Source organism: Pongo abelii, chromosome 9 (assembly GCF_028885655.2).
Source record: "Pongo abelii isolate AG06213 chromosome 9, NHGRI_mPonAbe1-v2.0_pri, whole genome shotgun sequence".
Taxonomy (NCBI): domain Eukaryota; kingdom Metazoa; phylum Chordata; class Mammalia; order Primates; family Hominidae; genus Pongo; species Pongo abelii.
Window position 1 is genome coordinate 80951011 of NC_071994.2, and position 17851 is coordinate 80968861.

General features: G+C 46.6%; 1 protein-coding gene across 21 annotated transcripts in view; it reads right to left on the bottom strand.

Annotated features, from left to right (window-relative positions):
* Positions 1-17851, bottom strand: part of TENM4 (teneurin transmembrane protein 4) — a 3040222-nt gene that overhangs the window by 228155 nt on the left and 2794216 nt on the right. For 18 of the 21 annotated variants that reach the window (XM_054526090.2, XM_063711315.1, XM_054526091.2 and 15 more), the window contains 2 exons: positions 6446-6544; positions 4980-5215 (listed from right to left, as the gene is read on the bottom strand). In XM_054526090.2, coding sequence (XP_054382065.1) covers positions 4980-5215; positions 6446-6544 — 335 coding nt within the window. The remainder of the gene's footprint in view (positions 1-4979; positions 5216-6445; positions 6545-17851) is intronic. The other 3 variants (XM_063711311.1, XM_063711314.1, XM_063711312.1) reach the window with 1 other exon arrangement.

Below are 17851 nucleotides of genomic sequence, written 5' to 3' on the forward strand. Positions count from 1 at the left end.
GCCTGTGGTTGGGAGGATCATAGCCCTAACATTTACCATGCAACAGTGGGCAAGCTACTTAAGCTCATGGGGGCTCAGTGTCCTCATCTGTCAATTGCGAATAATAACTCATGATTGTTAGGAGATTTCAGTGAGGAAACACAAGCAACATGCTCAGAACAGAAGGGCACGTGGACAGCATACAATCAAAACTAACTGCTCTTTATGAATGATAAACAGTGGCCAAATGTGATTTTTACTACTCTATATCACACCTTTTTTGCTAAACATGTTTTAAAAACAATTAAATGCTATACAATAAAGCATTTAATTGCTTAACAATTGGCAGTACAAGCTTCAGGGTCTGACCTAAAACTAGCATTGCCCCTTTCCACATCATCTCATGTAACCTGCACAACAGTCCCCATTGTGTTCTGCCAACAGATTTCTCCAGAAAAGAAAAGACCCAGTATTCAAATGGAGACTAACAAGGACCTGAGAACTGTACTAGGAAGAACCGGTGAATAAAGCACTGCAAACTCATCCTCGGTGGCTGTCCTTCTGAATTGGTGCCTTTGGAGACAAAAATATATATTTTCTCTCTGAAGAGATCCCACAGCTGTGTGAGGGTCCTCCCTGGATTCCCAGCTCAGGCCAGAGCAGCCAAGTAGCACTCCCAGGAGAGGAGGAGATGGCCCATGGGCAAGCCTCTCGCTTCTGCAGTCTCTGTGGGTGGTAAGTGCTGACTCCAGTGTCTCTACTTTCTCATGAAAATACCTGTAAATGTATCTGTAATTGAAATGTCACTGGTGGCACAAGTTTCTCAAGACACTTTCTAACTAAGAAATGGAACATCAGCTGGGCATGGTGCCTCATGACTGTAATCCCAGCCTGTCGGGAAGCTGAGGCAGGAAGATCATTTGAGGCCAGGAGTTTATGGCAGCTTGGGCAACATATTAGATCCCATCTCTACACACACACACAAATTTAAAAAGTAGCCAGGTGCAGTGGGACACAACTGTAGTCCCGGCTGCTCGGGAGGCTGAGGTGGAAGGATCACTTGAGCCCAGGAGTTCAAGGCTGCAGTGAGCTATGACTGCCAGTGCACTCCGCTTGGGCGACAGAGTGAGACCCCCATCTCTAAACAAACAAACAAACAAACAAACTAAACGTCAAATGAATCTGTCAGGATTACCAACCAGACATGACAGCCCTAGGCAGATAACAGCAAAAGAAAAATTATTTTCCACCCTCTGTTTCTGCCTCCTGCTTTGCTGGTGAGGTGATATAATTCTTATCTGGAACCTGATAGGATGTAGAAAATAATTACAAATGAAAAGGTTATTCATAATTTTTAAATGAGTTAATTAGTAAACCCAGTCAGACTCACTCATTACAGTAATTAATAATTGATTATACTTGAAATTAAACACAATTTTTCATCAAAAATCTAATTAAATATCTGTGCTTTTGCCTGTTGATTAGATCGGTTGGTCTGCTGGAAAAGGGTCTTTGTTAGGGATATTTGTGCTCGGCTGAGACAATTAATTTGATTTTTAATAATTGATAGTTTCTTCCAAGTTAGTCGTCACAGCCTGTAATTATGGCCAAGCAACAAGATGCTTATGCCTTGTCCTCAGCAGCTGCAGGAGAGCAAGCAATAAGGCTGCTACCCCCTAGCTTGTGAAGCAAGGATGGGATGGCCCGCACACCTGCAACGTGTTCACCTGCGTTGGCTTACACCAAGCTCACAAGCATCCTTCTGAGGTATGGGTTGTGCCTATTTTCTAGATGAGCAAATCAGAACTCAGAAAGAGAAATGACTTTCCCAAGGATGAGCAGCTGCTGTGTGGTAGAGCAGGGCCTGGAAACCAGGGCTGTCATGGTGGGTCTAAGCTCTTCCCCAACACCTTGCTGACTCTCCAGGAAACAAAGGGAATGCCCCAGGCTTGCCTCTCTGGCTTGATCCTTGTATATGAGCCCTAGCATCCAGTCCAAGTATTTCAACACAGACACAATATTATCTGTGTAGAAATATCTGTGTTATTCTTGGCAAGGACACACTATCAGTGAACTGACCATTCCTGGCTTAAGACACAAATTCTTCAAAATTGACCTTCGATCCACCTCCTCTTCTCCACCTACGTTGTCAGTGTTGTAATTAAAGCCATCAGCTTTTCCTGACTAGTTGACTGCAATAGTTTCCCAACAGGTAAGCTTCTACTCTCTCCTTCCTCTACCCTTACCTTTCTAAAATAAAAATCTGTGTCCTATCACTGCTTAAAACTGTTCAGTGGTTCCCCAATTGCCCACCCAATAAGGTCCTAAACTTGTCCTCCAAGCTGATCTTCACAATCTGATGAAACACTTCTGTATTAGCTCCAACGGTGCACCCCACACTCCTCAAATGCTTCAAACACAGAAAACATCTTTGCTACCACATCATCCTCTTTCAAGTCTTTGAAAGCTCCCTTGCTTTGAAATACCCTTTCTGTATGTCTACTGGCTAATGCCTACTTTAAAATCCAGCTCAAACATCACCTTTCCCAGGAAGCCTTCCCTACTCCTCTTGGCTGGGGTTGGGTATTCCCACAGCCCCTGAGCTCTGTGTAAATCAATCACTGTTTCAGATTTGCCTGCTAACATAGCTATCTCTTCTTTTAAGCTATGAATACCTCAAGGGTAGTGACTATATATTTAACCCTAGCACTTAGCATACAGCCTGGCTCAAAGCAGGTACTCCATATGGTTTGCCAAGTGAAAAATAAAATTCACAATATTGTGGATTTGAAGACTGTCAATGTTGGAAGGAAAATTAAAGGTTACCCAGCGAAAACCCGCAGGCAGTGCTTGAATCTTATTCTAAGTGGTCCCTGAGCTCTATCTGTATCCTTCCTCAGACAGGGAGCTCACTAATTCCCACAGTTGCCCCTATCTTTAGATAGCTGAAGACTAATCATGTATTCTTATTAACTGGGAGAGAAAGAAGCCATGAGATGGAAAACAGGAGAGAGTTTGATTAATCATGTAAACATTTACTCTTTCTCACTGAATTAGGCTATACGATATAAACCTTAAGACTTCAACGCAAAACAAATGGATGTGTATATGCAGCAAACTACTCAAATTACGACTTGTGACTGCCTGTCCAGAAGTCTACTCACTTATGAAAAATAATAATGTTAGTCAAAACCAAGAGCTGTGCCAGTGGTTGGTGGTGACATAGTATTTGTGGTGCCAGAAGAAACCTTCATGCCAAGTAATGGTACTGGAACTATACAGCCCTCACCAGTAACCCACTCTATATCAATGATGCACCTCACAGAGCCTGGGTAGGCCTTGACCTCTCCCAGTTTGGCTGTTTCATTTATACAATGACCCATAGCAGGGATGGCAAATACTTGCCACGTTATCAATATTCTCCATTTCTGTGACCATAACAGACATCACTAATCAATCACAGATAGTCTCTTACATTGAGCCTAAATATAGCCCCAGTATCTTCCTCAACACAGCATTCTAGGCAGCAGCAACTAAACAATCAGACAGAAGAAGAGATGACATATGCATGCCACCTTGGCCTTGGAGCCATGAAATTATCTAAGCCAATATTCAGAAGGGGAAAAGAGACCTGACATGCCAGAAGAGGCCTATTATAGCTTGAGATATTGAAGGGGACCTCCCTGTTTGCAGGACTATCATCTTCCTGATTACTTATTTTTATAAAATTCAAGGATCTTGAGTGGAATTGACCTTACAACTTATGCCACTCAAACCCCGTCCATGCTTGAACCACTTCTCTATCTCTTGAACACGTGATGGCCCATGTTGTATTAATCATTCTTAGTGACACCTCTTACTACTTCTCAAGACAGCCCCTGTTCAGCCACAGTGACTTTGCTAGTTGTCAAGTTCTTTTTCACAGTGGGCAGCACTCAGTCTTTTTTGGCCTCTGCCAATTAGTTCTATTTCTGTTTACTGGGCTTGTGCTGAAAAAGTCCCCTTTGCTTGCAGAATTATCTTAGAATTCCTTAGCATGGGTTTGAGGCCTTCTCAAGCTGGCCCAACCTACCTTAAGCCTTTGAATTACAGGAAAGGACCTCTAGGGTTAAGCCAACCTCCCTTCCAATGCCTTTACTAAGAGGCTGATTTATATAGAGGCAGCAGACACTACACAACACCCACAGATCTCTTTGGATTAATATCTTTCCTGGGAAAAGACCAAAGCAAGGGGTCAGAAGTAGGAAGCCAGACTGTGTTACAAATTCATCAGAAGACTGCACAGTGGGAGCCATCTGCTGTATCAAGGCAGAGGTCGGGAGGAGCTCCTTTTATCTGTGTTTGCACCCAGGGTCAAGTGAGCACTGCTCCGTGTCTGTGTGCCCTCAGCCAGCGTTCTCTGCTCTCTGTGCTGGCTGGGACCTTCTGCTTCTCAGTCAGAATTTCCCTGGGTTCCTGACCATGGTTTAACTCTGGACCTTGGTTCCCACAATACCCTCAGACTGCCTTGCCAGACATCTACCTTCAGACGTGCTTTCCTGCCAGTTTCCCTGCAACCCCAGGGTGCTCCACCTCCTTCCTGCTCCTCACTGCAGTCACACAGTCCCAACAGGAGAGGCTACCTGCTGTTCAGCCTCTCCAACTTGTCATTTAGTTGTATTGACTCAATCCATGACACTTATGCCATAGATCCCCATCTCAAAGGCTAGTCTTACTGAGCGCTCACAACTTAATACCAGGCACCCAACACACAAAAGGACAGATGCCCAGCTTCCTTCCTGATATAAGTGCAGAGGGATGGAGAGGAAGGAGAGGAGGGCCCTGAAGAGCTGCCCTTGCAGTGTCGGGGTGCAGACTGTCCAGAACTCCAGGGCTGCTTGGCTCACACTGCGTGCTTTGCCTGCCATGCTAGTAAGGAGCCTTCAGTGCCCACACATGTCTTGGTTGCTGCCTTCTGGGCCAAAGGGGAGCAAGGGAAGCTGGGGTGAAGAGGTGCTTACCCACAAAGTATGCCAGCAGGATGACCAGAGTGGCTGAGATGACGATGGCGCTCAGGGCTGCGCACTTCCAGTTACAGTACTTGGAGGGCTTCTTGAGGTTAAAGGCCGGCCGGGCGAAGGTGCTGCGGGGCAGGGGTCGGGGCGGAGGAGAGTACACTGTGCTGGACGTCAGTGGGTACCCTGGTGATGTGGTGCAGAAGAGCGGGGAGGTGCCTCCAGGCTTGAAGAGGAAGTGCCTGCAGATGGAGAGCAGCAAGAGGGTGTCAGGGGCTGCCCACAGACCAGGCACCCAGACAAACCTGGAGGCCAGAGGCGGCAGTAGAAGAAGCATGCAGAGGAGCCTGGATAGAGAGAGTCACCACAGAGACCTGGGAAAGGACAGGAACAAGGAGAGCCACGGACTAGACCATGGAACAGGGCACACAGAGACACGTTTCCACTGAACACGGATGGGACAGCCCTACCCATGGGAAAACCCACCCAAGGCAAGGCAGAAGTTGTTACCAACTCAACAGAAGGCTGGCATTGAGATCCTTTTCCTGGGAATGGATGGGGCTGGGATGCTCTTTCTTGGGGAATAAACTTCCTATTCTCTAAAATTATTACAGTAACTTGGAAAGTATCTAAAATCCTGTTGTGTCCCCTGGATATAATGAGACTTAAAATTGTTCTTCTCCCTCCAATGCTTCTGTTGCCGGTGTATCTCAACCGAGGATTGGAATACCCTTCTTTTTAAAGGGGGTTTTAGTGATGTTGAAGCCAAGAAACCACCACTAAGTTATGCCATGGCCATTAGCCCCCTAGTGGCTGTCACACAGCCAATGGCAGCAAATGCCTTCAAAGCACTCTGTCCAGAAGCCAGACTGCTGCCTCCCAAGCCCAAGGTGAAAGCTGTGTGGGGGGTGAAAGCTGTGTGGGGGGACAGACAGGCAACTGCACCCTACAGCCTAGTCATGAGCGGGGTATGGTCAAAGCACATGGTTGTGACCAAACTAGGTGTCAGGAGCTCCTCCACAGCTTGGCTTTAACCATGGCCATGGGAGGACTTGCACACAGCCTGGGAAATGGAGTGCGTTGGTTGCACTGTATCCCCCAGAAGCCTTAGGGCAAACCCACCCCTGTTGGGGTACAAGGTGCCTCAGGTCAAAGAATACACACTCAGGGCCAGAGTCCATACAATACAGGGCCCGTGCTGCATTAAAAATGCTACGTGAGATGGTTTTTGGAATGGCAACGGCAGCCAATGAGATGCCAAGAGCTGCATATTAACAAGACTGCTGTTAATATGCTGGGGGATAGGGTATTCCAAGGATAAACTGTTGCAAGTTGAACATGGACTTGGTGATGAGCATGCCACATGGATCACCTCCCCCAGAAGATCCCAGGGAAAGGTCTCAGGGTCTGCATGCAAGTGCAGGAGCCACAAGGAGAGCACACACAGAGAGGAGAATGGGGATGTCACCTACCCGTCACTGTAAGCCCCATCATGGCGGGAGGCGCCGAGAATGTCCATCTCAATGAGGTTGTCCTGCAATGTCCCTAGGAATGGCTGCTTGCCTAGGTTTCTACGCACACATGGAGACATGAATGAAGCAATGAGTCATGCACTGATGAAGGGGGATAGTAGAGAAACACACAAAGTGGCTGTTTGGTGCAGCTGTGTGCGTGAGACCAGTGGGACACGGTTTCCAGGCAATGGGTCAGTGTGCAAGCCGCATGTGCAAGGGGTCCACCTGGCACAGAGCATCCAGAGGGAATACTGTCTATACAAAAACAAGATTTGGCAGTTGTATGCATCAAATCACAGTTCTCACTGAAGAGGACTGACATGTGTCCGGGACTGAGCTAGGTATGCTACATCCAGCCTCTCAAATCTTCAAAATGGCCATGTGAGGAAGGCAAGGTAATCCTCATTCTACAGGTGAGGAAACTGAGATGTGGAGAGGTAATGGGTCTTGCCAAGGTCACCAGCTAGCAAAGTTCAAAGCAGGAATTAGAGCTCAGGTTCCAAAGCCTGTGCTCTCTCTCTCTACTTGAGGCTGCTTACATCAGCTTAAACAGTGGCTAGAGACACCCATTTGGCTAGTCCAAAGAAAAAAAAAAGTCAGCATTTTTGGCCATTGTCTTCTAAAGCCATGGTCCTCCAACTTTCTGGAGAGCTGAGCATTGCTGAGGCCCATCCCTAGAGATTCTGTCAGCAGGGCGGGTGGGGCCTGAGGGTCTGTATTTCTCCCAGGCCCCCAGGTTAATGCTGACCATGGTCAGAGGATCATCGTCCTTTAGCGGTGCTGTGACCTGAGTGATGACTGGTTAGCAAGGATGGAGCTCCACCGAAGACAAAATAGGATGCTCTTTGTTCCCCAAGTGCATAGCATTTTGTGACTTTACCTATTTCTAACCCAGAATGAAGATAGACATACTTGCCCTTTTTGGTCTCAACCAGGTCGGCTGAGTGACATGATTCACACTCAGGTAGGCTGGAGCCTGTCTCCTGACCTTTTCAGGACAGCTATCACCTCACTTTCAGACTCTGTGGTGAATCATTTGTAACAATCCAGTGGTGGCTTCAGCCTGTTGCACGCACCCAAGAAAGGAACTGACTGCAGAAAGCCAACTTTGGACCCAGCCCTGCCAAGGACCTTCTTTCTGACTTTGACCAGGTCTTAGAGCCAGTATTCCCAAATTCAAGACCCTTTTATGCCACTCTCTTCCTGTGCAACTTTCTGTATAACCCTTAACCTTTCTTTATCTTATGTCCTTCATGTAAAAAGGGATTACAGTACTGAGCTCACAAGGTTGTTATATGGATCAGCTGAGATAATGGTGGAAGAAGTATTAAGGGCTATACAAGTATTATAGGAGTACTAATGCTAAATATAATAGCTACTACCTACCCTATATCTACCACATATTATGTATTGTTCCAGAAGCTCTGCAACTATCTAATTTAAATTTTATTCCTCACAATAACTCCACAAAGTCAGTACTGTCATCTCTATTTTGTAGATTGGCAAAGCAAAGCTTGTAGAAGCAACTTTTCTAAGGCCATACCATAAACAAGTGGAGAGCCAAGCTGGAGCATGGGGTTATCTGACCCCAGAACTCAGGCCCTCTCCACTTTATAACCCTGTCTCTCTCTGCACAGCTTTGTGGCTACTGCCCCTGGTCAGCCTCAAAGACCAAAACGAGGAGGGCTGTAAGTACTATCTGGAAATCCCCTTTCATTAACATCCCTTGGGACAGTGGAAGCATATGGCAACACTATTTGCAGGTGGAGTGCTGAGTACAGCAGTGGTGGTGGGGACCTCCTCTTTTGGTGAGTTGTGAAGCACTGTCTGGGCCAGCGGCCTGGGTGGCAGTCTGTTCTGCTGGTGTGCAAGCCCCTAAAGTCTTCCTCAGTGCCTGGGAGGAGCTTCAGGGGTGTGGACATCCCTCAGAGTGGCTCTATTTCCATCACCAGGCAGATAACCCTGCTTATGGGAGGCCTGGTGGCCCAATGGGAGGCATATAGGCCCTGAGGCCAGACAGATCTAGGTTCAGGTCCCATAACCATCATTCACTGGCCCTGGGCAGGTGACTCAATCTCTCTAAGCATTCACAGAAAGGGATAATTGTTCATTTTACAAAACCCAAAGCATAATTTGGATCATATCACTTCTCTGCTCTCAACCCTCCAATGGCTTCATAAGCATTTTAGAATAAACCATAGTCCTTACCAGGGCCCACAAGCTCCTGTAAGATCTGGCCTCTAGTACTTCGCAAGCCTCATTTTCTATGCTACAGGTACACTGGTCTCCTTGCTGTTTCTTCACCAAGCTAAATCTTGGCTTTCCTCTGCCTCCCTCAACTATCTTTATGAATCAGAACCCTCCTGAAAATATCTTCATGGAATATAACCTCCTTCCTCCCCTCCTCAACTATTACCTTCTTACCCTAACTAAAATAGCTCCCAGCCCACCCTTCCCAATCACTCCCTGGCCCCTTGTACTGATTTTTCATCACAGGATTTCATACACACACACACACACACACACACACACACACACACACACCTCTCTCTCTTTCTCTCTCTCTTTCTGATGAAAAATAAAGCAATACCAGAGCAAGGGGCCAGGAAGTGATTAGGAAGTGATAAACACACACACACATATCCTATATATATATGCTTATCTGATTATTGTGCTTTTTCCTAATGCATTTTAAGTTCCACAAGGCAGAAGTCTTATCTGTCTTGTTCACTACTATGTGCCCAGAGTCTAGAGGAATATGTGGTACATGGTAGCAGCCACTCAATAAATATGTGCTGAATGCTGCTGAATTCAGGATACACAAAGGGAAGCATGCCTGGCATACAGCAGGCACATAGTCAGTGCTTCATTGAAGATGGCAGCAGACGGCATTCAGGTTGTTTCCTCCATCCCTGCATTTCAGGAGGGAACTGTCCACTCTCTCTACAGCACGAGCAGGTCCAAGGAAGAACTCCTGTTGCCCCCCGAGACCTGAGGCTGGCTGCATGGCATGCTCCCTAGAAGACCTGGGAGTCTGGCTTGAGTCAGAAGGCTCAGATCCCATTTTAAGATACAGAGTCAAATTTATACCTTAAAACCATCAGAAATAAACCAAAAAATACATTCAGAGAAAAAGACATAAAGGATAAAGATCAAAATGTTAGCAGTAAGGATTTTCAAGTGACTGGAAAAACAGTGATTCTTATTTTAACTTTTACAATTTAAAAAGAAACAGTTATTTTTTAAAAAAGACAGACTGGACAATTATCTTCTAAAAGTACAGATCTGTTAGGAGAGGGGAAGAGGTGATGCAACAGAGTAAAGGATTTCTAGAGTAAGAGGGTGCCCCAGTCTCCTGAAAGAGCTTCCACACTCATGCTCATGTGCATATTAATGATTTAGATCTCTCTGGAATTTGGAGAGACATGAGCACTTGCTGAAAATGTTGGCTATTGGCCAGGTGCAGTGGCTCACACTGGTAATCCCAGCACTTTGGGAGGCTGAGGCAGGTGGATGGCTTGAGTGCAGGAGTTTGACACCAGCCTGGGCAACATGGCAAAATCCCATCTCTAGAAAAAAAATTCAAAAACTAGCCAGGCATGGTGCCATGTGCCTGTAGTACCAGCTACTTGGGAGGCTGAGGTGGGAGGATCACCTGAACCCGGGGAGGCTGAGGCTGCCATAAGCCTCTGCACTCCAGTCCGGTCCAATGAGACTCGGCCTTTAGAAAAAAAAAAGAAGAAGAAAATTCTGGCTATTCAGAATGCTACTACTGCCTTGAAATAGTCTTGTTCTGCTGGGCGCGGTGGCTCATGCCTGTAATCCTAGCACTTTGGGAGGCCAAGGCAGGTGGATCATGAGGTCAGGAGATCGAGACCATCCTGGCTAACACGGTGAAACCCCGTCTCTTACAAAAAAATTAGCTAGGCGTGGTGGCGCGTGCCTGTAACCCCAGCTACTCAGGAGGCTGAGGCAGGAGAATCGCTTGGACCCGGGAGGCAGAGGTTGCAGTGAGCCAGTGATTGTGCCACTGCACTCCAGCCTGGGCGACAGAGTGAGACTCCGTCTCCAAAAAAAAAAAAGAAATAGTCTTGTTCTGTACTTTTAAACTTAGTTCTGGGTCAAATTACTTGGTGTCATTTGACTGATGAGGAAACTGAGGCCCAGAGAGACATGTGCCCTGCCCTCATACCCATACCATAGCGAGTCAGTGGCAGAGCTGAAACTAAAACCCAGGCATCCTGACTTCCAGTTAAAGGAACCTCCCCCCAAATCTCCTATCCACCCACTCCCCAAGACTCTAGGTGTCTAGTTCTTCTGAGAAACAAATGCCCACCTTTCTTGATGGGGAACCTAAGCTGCGGAGCCCACCTTGGGTCATAGTCCTGCAGGGTCTCCTGCTCACTGCTGCTGAGAGCTCAAGTGTGGGCACCTGATTCACTTGACCCTCACATTGGTGGGTGCTATTACCTCATTTTCCAGATATGGAACTAAGGCCCAGAAAGGTTAAGTGCCCAGCATACAGGAAAAATAAGGTGAAGATGGGATTTAAACCAGATCTCTCTGACCTCACAGCCCTGAGCTGCCTCTCAGGAAAGAGGTTCCTGAGTACTTGGAGAGGAACCTTCAGCTAAGTGGTGGGCTGTTCTTAAAGAGGGGATGGACTGGTTCCCTCTAAGCATGTGGGGAGGCCTTGGACTAGCCCCTGAACTGCCTGTAGGAGGGGCTCCCAGTCCCATGTGTCTGACTTAAGGCAGGCTGAGCTCACCTCTCAAGGGCAGAGCAAAGGGCTTTTGGGAAGGAAGTAGCCAGGAAGCTGCAGAGGCCAGTAGTTCCTCAGGACCGCCCTGATGAACGGTTCGCCCTCTCACAGTAAGCCCGCTGTCCTGGGCCGTGTTTCCACCCACAAAGCCACGGGACAGCCACAATTGCATCTGATTCTCACAACTACCTACTGGGGCAGGACAGGCAGGGATCACACCCCATATTCTGTAGCTGAGACCTCAAGGTGTGCAGGGGGTTAGTGACTCAGCCAAGACCACACAGAGTTAGTGATGGGGCTGGCAGCTGAACAAATGAATGGAAAAAAAAAATGAACCAGGCACCAGGTCTTCCAAGCCATGGTCATCCTTCTAAAAGGCCAATCCCATAACGGCACCTTCTGATTTAAAAGCTCTTGCTAGCTATTCACCCTCATGTCTACCACCCCAGCCTCCAGGCCCACAGGGAAAAGTACAACCTCCTTTTCGTGTAGCCCAAGATCCTCCATTGCTGATCTGCATTTAATCTCATCCTCAAGAGACTCCCTGTGCTCCCGCTTGAGCCAACTACTTGCCATCTCTCCAAAATGCCAAGCTCTCTCCTGGCTCTGTGCCTATCTCTCAGCTAAAAATTCCTTTCTCCCCTGCAAACTCCAACCAATTTATGCCTGGAGAAGCTATTTTGAACAATCAGGAAGACGGCACTGCATAGTGGTTAGGTGTGTGGGCCCTGGAGCCAGCCAGCCTGGGGATGGACCCTGGTTCTGCCACTTACTGGCTGTGGGATCTGAGGCAAGTTACTTAACTTGTCTGTGCTTCAGATTCTTCGTCTCTAATATGGGGATGAGGATATGACTGCCTACATGTGCAGAAGAGTGAAGACAGATGCCCTGACTGCTATCCTTTGCAATGCCCTCTTATAACAGTGGCCCTGGGCTGGCATCTGGGAACTCAGGTTTCAGGAGAGTTGCCACCATTAACTGACGAGAGTGGCTGGCTCACTGTGCCTCAACAATTACATGAATAACTGTTTTCCTTTGGGGAGTCTGGAATCCAGGTACTTGCCAGGCAGGGGATGCCGACATGGGCACCCCCAGTAAAAACCCTGGAGCTGAGGCTTTAATGAGCCTCCCTGATTGGCAACATTTCACATGTTGTCACAACCTGTTGCTGGGGGAATGAAGTGCGTCCTGTGTGACTCCACTGAAAGAAGACCCCAGAACCTTGTGCCTGGTTTGCCCCAGAGTCTACCCCAGGCTTCTTTTCCCTTTGCTGATTCTGCTTTTCTGCCTTTCACTGTGATAAACTAGGGCTGTGAGTATAACACCTATACTCAACTACGTGTTGAGTCTTGTGAGTCCCACTAGTAAATCATCAAACCTGGGGGTGGGGGCTTGGGGACTCCCAACACCCACCTTATGGAATAGCTGTGAAGAATGAAGTTGACATGTGCCAAGAACTTAGAACAGCACCTGGCCATTCCCAGTAAAGGCTCTCTCTGCTGCTGCTCCTAAGCAGAGGGAACCATGCTCTCCTCTCTGCTCAGAGGACTCCCTCTGTCACAACACCAGTCATGGTACCTGTCCTCATTCATTTACAGGTCTGTCTCCCTCAAAAGACAGTGAGCTTCTTAATAACAGTTGGCTGTGTCTTCTGCATGTCTGTGACTGAATCACCAAATTACAAGGAAGACTGTATATACCAATTCTCTGCAATGCTCTGGGGCTGACCTGGCCTGCCAGAAGGCACTGTGTGTGCCATTCTGGGAACCACACTAGGGCTGGTCTGGAGACCGCCAGGGTGACACCCATCCCTGAGGGTGGGCAGGGTTGTTCCCCAAATTCAGTGTGACCACAAAATGGACCCCAGGCTTCCCTACCAGGCTTGAGATGAGATGAGCTGGAGCCAAGGTTTGGCAGCCTTCTGCTCTGACTTTCCCTCACCCGACAGGAACCTGATGGGTTATTAATCAGACAGTCCCTGTGAAATCAATTAAGTGTCTGATGCTGCAGAGTGCAAAAGAAGTGGATCAGCGTTTGGGGGACCCTAAACATATGGCTCCCTCCAGAATGGATCACAGATGCACCTATAGAAGCTTAAAGCAACATCTTACCCCAGCTCAAAGGGAGCACAGGTAGGCCCAGGCTTCTCACTGGGGGACTCGGTTAACCTTGGAGACTGCCAGAAGTATGGCAGGTGCAGAGAAAGGAGCACATTTACCAAAGCCCTCTCTCTTCTTCATCCTTCTGCTAGCCTTTCTTTTCCTGCCAGCATGAAATCTAAATCCCTCTTGGTCATTCTACCAGCTGTTGTAGTATTTATTCAGCCATTAATTCTAGACTCTCAATACAGACTGAGTTTGACAATCAGGGAAGGGCCTGTGACTATTTCTCTGGTATCAAGAGGCTCCCATTCTGGTGGGGACTGGAAAAAGCTGTTTAGGACAACTATCTCAACTAGGCCCTGCTCTGTTGGGCCGCTAGGCCTCTGCTCAGACTGTGCCCTCTCAGGCCCTCCTTTCTGCTCCTCGTCTGCCTGGGAGACTCCTGCTTGCTCTTCTCAGTCATGCTGTACCAGGTCTTCCAGGAAGCCTTCCTTTCTCCCCACTCAAGTCTCAGTTAAGTATATGTATTCATTCATTTATTTCACCTGTGTTAATAATTATCAAGAAGCTACCATGTTGTGGCAAGCCCTGTGTTGTGTGCTGGGGATCTCAGGGCAATTAAAAAGTAGCATTATTTCCTGTACTTTTCTCTATCAAAGAACTTATTCTATTATAACAGTCTGTTCTCTGAAATGTCTTACCTGGTAGACACATAGTAGACACTCAGTGAATATTTATTGAATAATAAAACACTACATAATAAGTAGTTGAGCATTTACTATATGCTAAGACATTTTCAGACATTATCTTAACATGTTTGTTACAATAGCCTTATGAGGTGGTGTGGTGGATTAAAGATGGCCACAAATTCTTGGACACTTTTTCCACTGAGAAGTGGGGTCTGTTTCTCCTCCTCTTGAAGCTGGCCAGCTTATGACTGCTTTGACTGACAGAATATGGAGGAAGTGACACTATAGCATTTTCAGGCCAAGCCTTAAAAGCATCAATAGCTCCTGTCTTAGTGCCTTGCAGCCCCAAGCCACTGAGTATGAAGCACAATTACCCTGCTAGGAAGCCTATTTGGAGAGGCCCTTAGAGGGAGAGGATGCTATAGTTTGGATGTTTGCCCCCCAGAGCTCATGTTAAAATTTGATACACAGTTGGACATGGTAACTCACACCTGTAGAACCAGCACTTTGGGAGGGCGAGGCAGGAGGATTGCTTGTGCCCAGGAGCTCAAGACCATCCTGATCTCTACAAAAAATAAACAAAATCAGCTGGGCATGGGGGTGGCACATGCTTGTAGTCCCAGCTACTTGGGAGGCTGAGGTGGAAGGACTGCTTGAGTCTGGGAGGCTGAGGCTGCAGTGTGTCAGGATCATGCCACTGCACTCTGTCTGGAAAAGGGGGAGGGGGGAAAGAAAAAAGAAAGAAAATTTGATACCCAATGTTAGAGGTGGGGCCTAATGGGAGGTGTTTTGGTCACGAGGGTGGATCCTGCATGAGTAGATTAAAGCCCTCCTTAGGAGGACATCAAGTTCTCATTTTTATTAGTTCCTTCCAGAGCTGGTTGTTAAAAAGAGCCTGGCACCTCCCCACCCCTCTCTGTTGCCATGTGATCTCTGCATACACCGGCTCCCCTTTACTTTCTGCCATGAGTGGAAGCAGCCTGAGGCTCTCACCAGAAGCAGATGCTGGTGTCATATTTCTTGTAAAGTCTGCAGAACTGTAAGCCAAATAAATCCTTTTTCTTTATAAATTACCCACCCTCAGGCATTCCTTTATAGCAACACTAAATGGACTGAGACAGAAGGGTACTGCCAAGACCAGCTTTCCAGCCATCCCCCAAAAAGATGTCAATTACGTAAGTGAAGTCATCTTGGATCCTTCAAATGAGTCCAGTTGCCAGCTGAATACTACCAGTGGACCCCTGTCAACACGATGTGGAGTGGATGAATAGCCTAGCTGAGCCCTTCCTAAACTCTTGACTCACACTGTGAAGTATAATCAACTGGATGTTTCCAAAGCCGCTAAATTTTGGAGTCATTTGTTTGTTGTGCAGCAATAGATAATCACAGCAGAAAGTGACTTTTATTTTCTCCATTTTAGAGATAAAATTGAAGATCTTGGTCCACAGCTAGTGAGCACTAGGGTAGGGTTTCTGAGGATAGGGTATGTCTGATCCTAAAACCTGTGCTTCAAACTCACTATGGTGAATGGGCCATCACTTGGACCCTCAGAACATCAGGCCAAACTTACTTCTCTGAAGTAGAGAAGAGGTAGAACCTACTATTTCCTCTCAACTCCTTTGGGGCGAGTAGGAGCTCAAGAAACTCTTTTTGAATGACATTTTTATCCACAGGGTGGATATGGAGAGAAGATGTATATGAAAAAAATGAGAAATAGCTTTTAGAGTGTGGTTTCTAAATGCTAGGCACTGTGCTGTGTGCTTCTTATATATCACATTTACTTCCTCCCAACCTCTTTGAGAGGTACAAATTCTTATCCCAATTTATAGATGAGGAAATCAAGGTTCAGAGATGTTAGGGAACTTGCCCAGCTAGTAAGGATTAAAGCCAAGGCAGGTATGAAGGTCCCTCTGACTTTGAAGGCCATATTCTGTCCACCTTGCCAAGCTGGTCAGCTTGTGATTCAGTCTGCCAGACTTGACGCTGATCCCTCCTAAACTGTGCCTTGTTAGTTTTGTGCCTTCAACCAGTTAAGGTCAGCATCAAGATCTAGAATTCTGATTGTGTATTCACTGTATTAAGCGCCTTTCCGGCTTTAGGTCATCCTTGGAGGGACAGGACTCTGGGGTCACAGAGGAAGACTTCCTCAAACATTTCAACCGGGGCTTCAAGAATAAGTACGACTGGATAGACCACAAAGTGAGAAGGTGAGCGACTCTGGCAGAGCTCTGCAAGACTCTGTGCAAAGGCATGAAAGGGCCTGGCATTGGGAGAAATACATGTACATGCACATACATGCATATACTTACACTGAATATTAAATACATATGATATAATATATATCATAATGTTATATATGTATATAGATGTATATAAAATGGTGTTATGTGAGTATATAACTACATGTTAACAATGGTAACTTTTGGTGACAAATAAAAATGATTTTCTTTTCTTCTTGCTTATTTCATTGTCTAGCTGTTTTACAATGAACATTTCTTATTTGAGTAATAAAGTATAAATAAAAAGAAAAAGCTGCATGTGTTTGAGCAATGGATGTGGGAAGATAGAACATCAGAAAGGCAGGTGAGCACAGAAAGACAGGAGACGTGAGCTGGGACCACCTTTACAACTCACACTAACCATTAGGAAAACCGCCTTGCTGCTCATCCTCTATCTTCCTTTCCTTGAAAAACCTGGAGACTCAGAATAGGAAGTTCTAACTTGATCCTAAGTGGAAAAGATGAACATCCAAGCAAAGGGGGTGGTGACTGTGGTCCATGCAGAGCATCAGAACCATCGATTAGTGGCTGGCTTCTTCCAGTCATGTTCCGTCTTTCAGTGAGCACATTGGAAATAATGGAGATCTGATTAAGCTACCCTGGGCAGGCTGACACACAATTATCCTACTCTGTTACTGATGAGCGCAAAAGAGGCACAGAGGGAAAAATCACACACGATTTTAAAGGACGACAACAGAAATAATATAAATTAAGAGACTGGAGGCGGGAGCGGGGAAGCTGCTTGGGCTGCATCTCTAAGAATTTTGCTTTCGGAAAAACAATTCTACAGGAGTAAAGTCGTACAAACAATGTTCATTTTCTCTTACTGGCCTCCATAAGCTCGATGTGCCGTTACCATAGTTGTGTGCTAGGCAGTCACATGTCCACACTTTTCACATGCAGGTTAATTTTACTTCCTTAACTCTGGGATGACCTTTGTTCTCTTCACAGATAAAGAACAGGAGTTTGGGGAAATAAAATCTATGTTTCCCACAACTTTAGGAAACAGGGTAGAAGATAAAGTGGTTCCAGTTTTGCCAGCCTAGGACACTTCATCTACAGTTTAGAGAAAGGGAAAGGCTATGCCCCCAAAGTGAACAGCGCTTATCTCAGAGTTGTAGGATTATGGGTAAATCTTAATTTTTGTCTTCATAATTTTCTGCATTTTCTCTGGTGAGCTTGTGTGGTTTTTATAATCATAAACAAACTCCACTTTGGAAAAACAGTGTGTAGGCAGAGGGAAGGAGAACAGCTACAGAACTCAAGCAGACTGATGTCCCTGAGCTGACAAAATCATTGCCCAACAAAGCTGGAAGAAGGAACAGGGCAGAGGGATCCTGGCCAGCAGAGACGAAGAGAAGGTGGCTGGGGTGTAGGTGAAGCAGCACTGGACAGGGAGTCAGGCAACCTGAGTTCAAGTTTTAGCTGTGCCTCAATCGCCTGTGTGAAGTGAGCTAGTGATGGACCCGCTCTGATTCTCAGCTTCCAAATTCGCAAATGGGGATGATCATCCTAATACCCACTTCATAGAG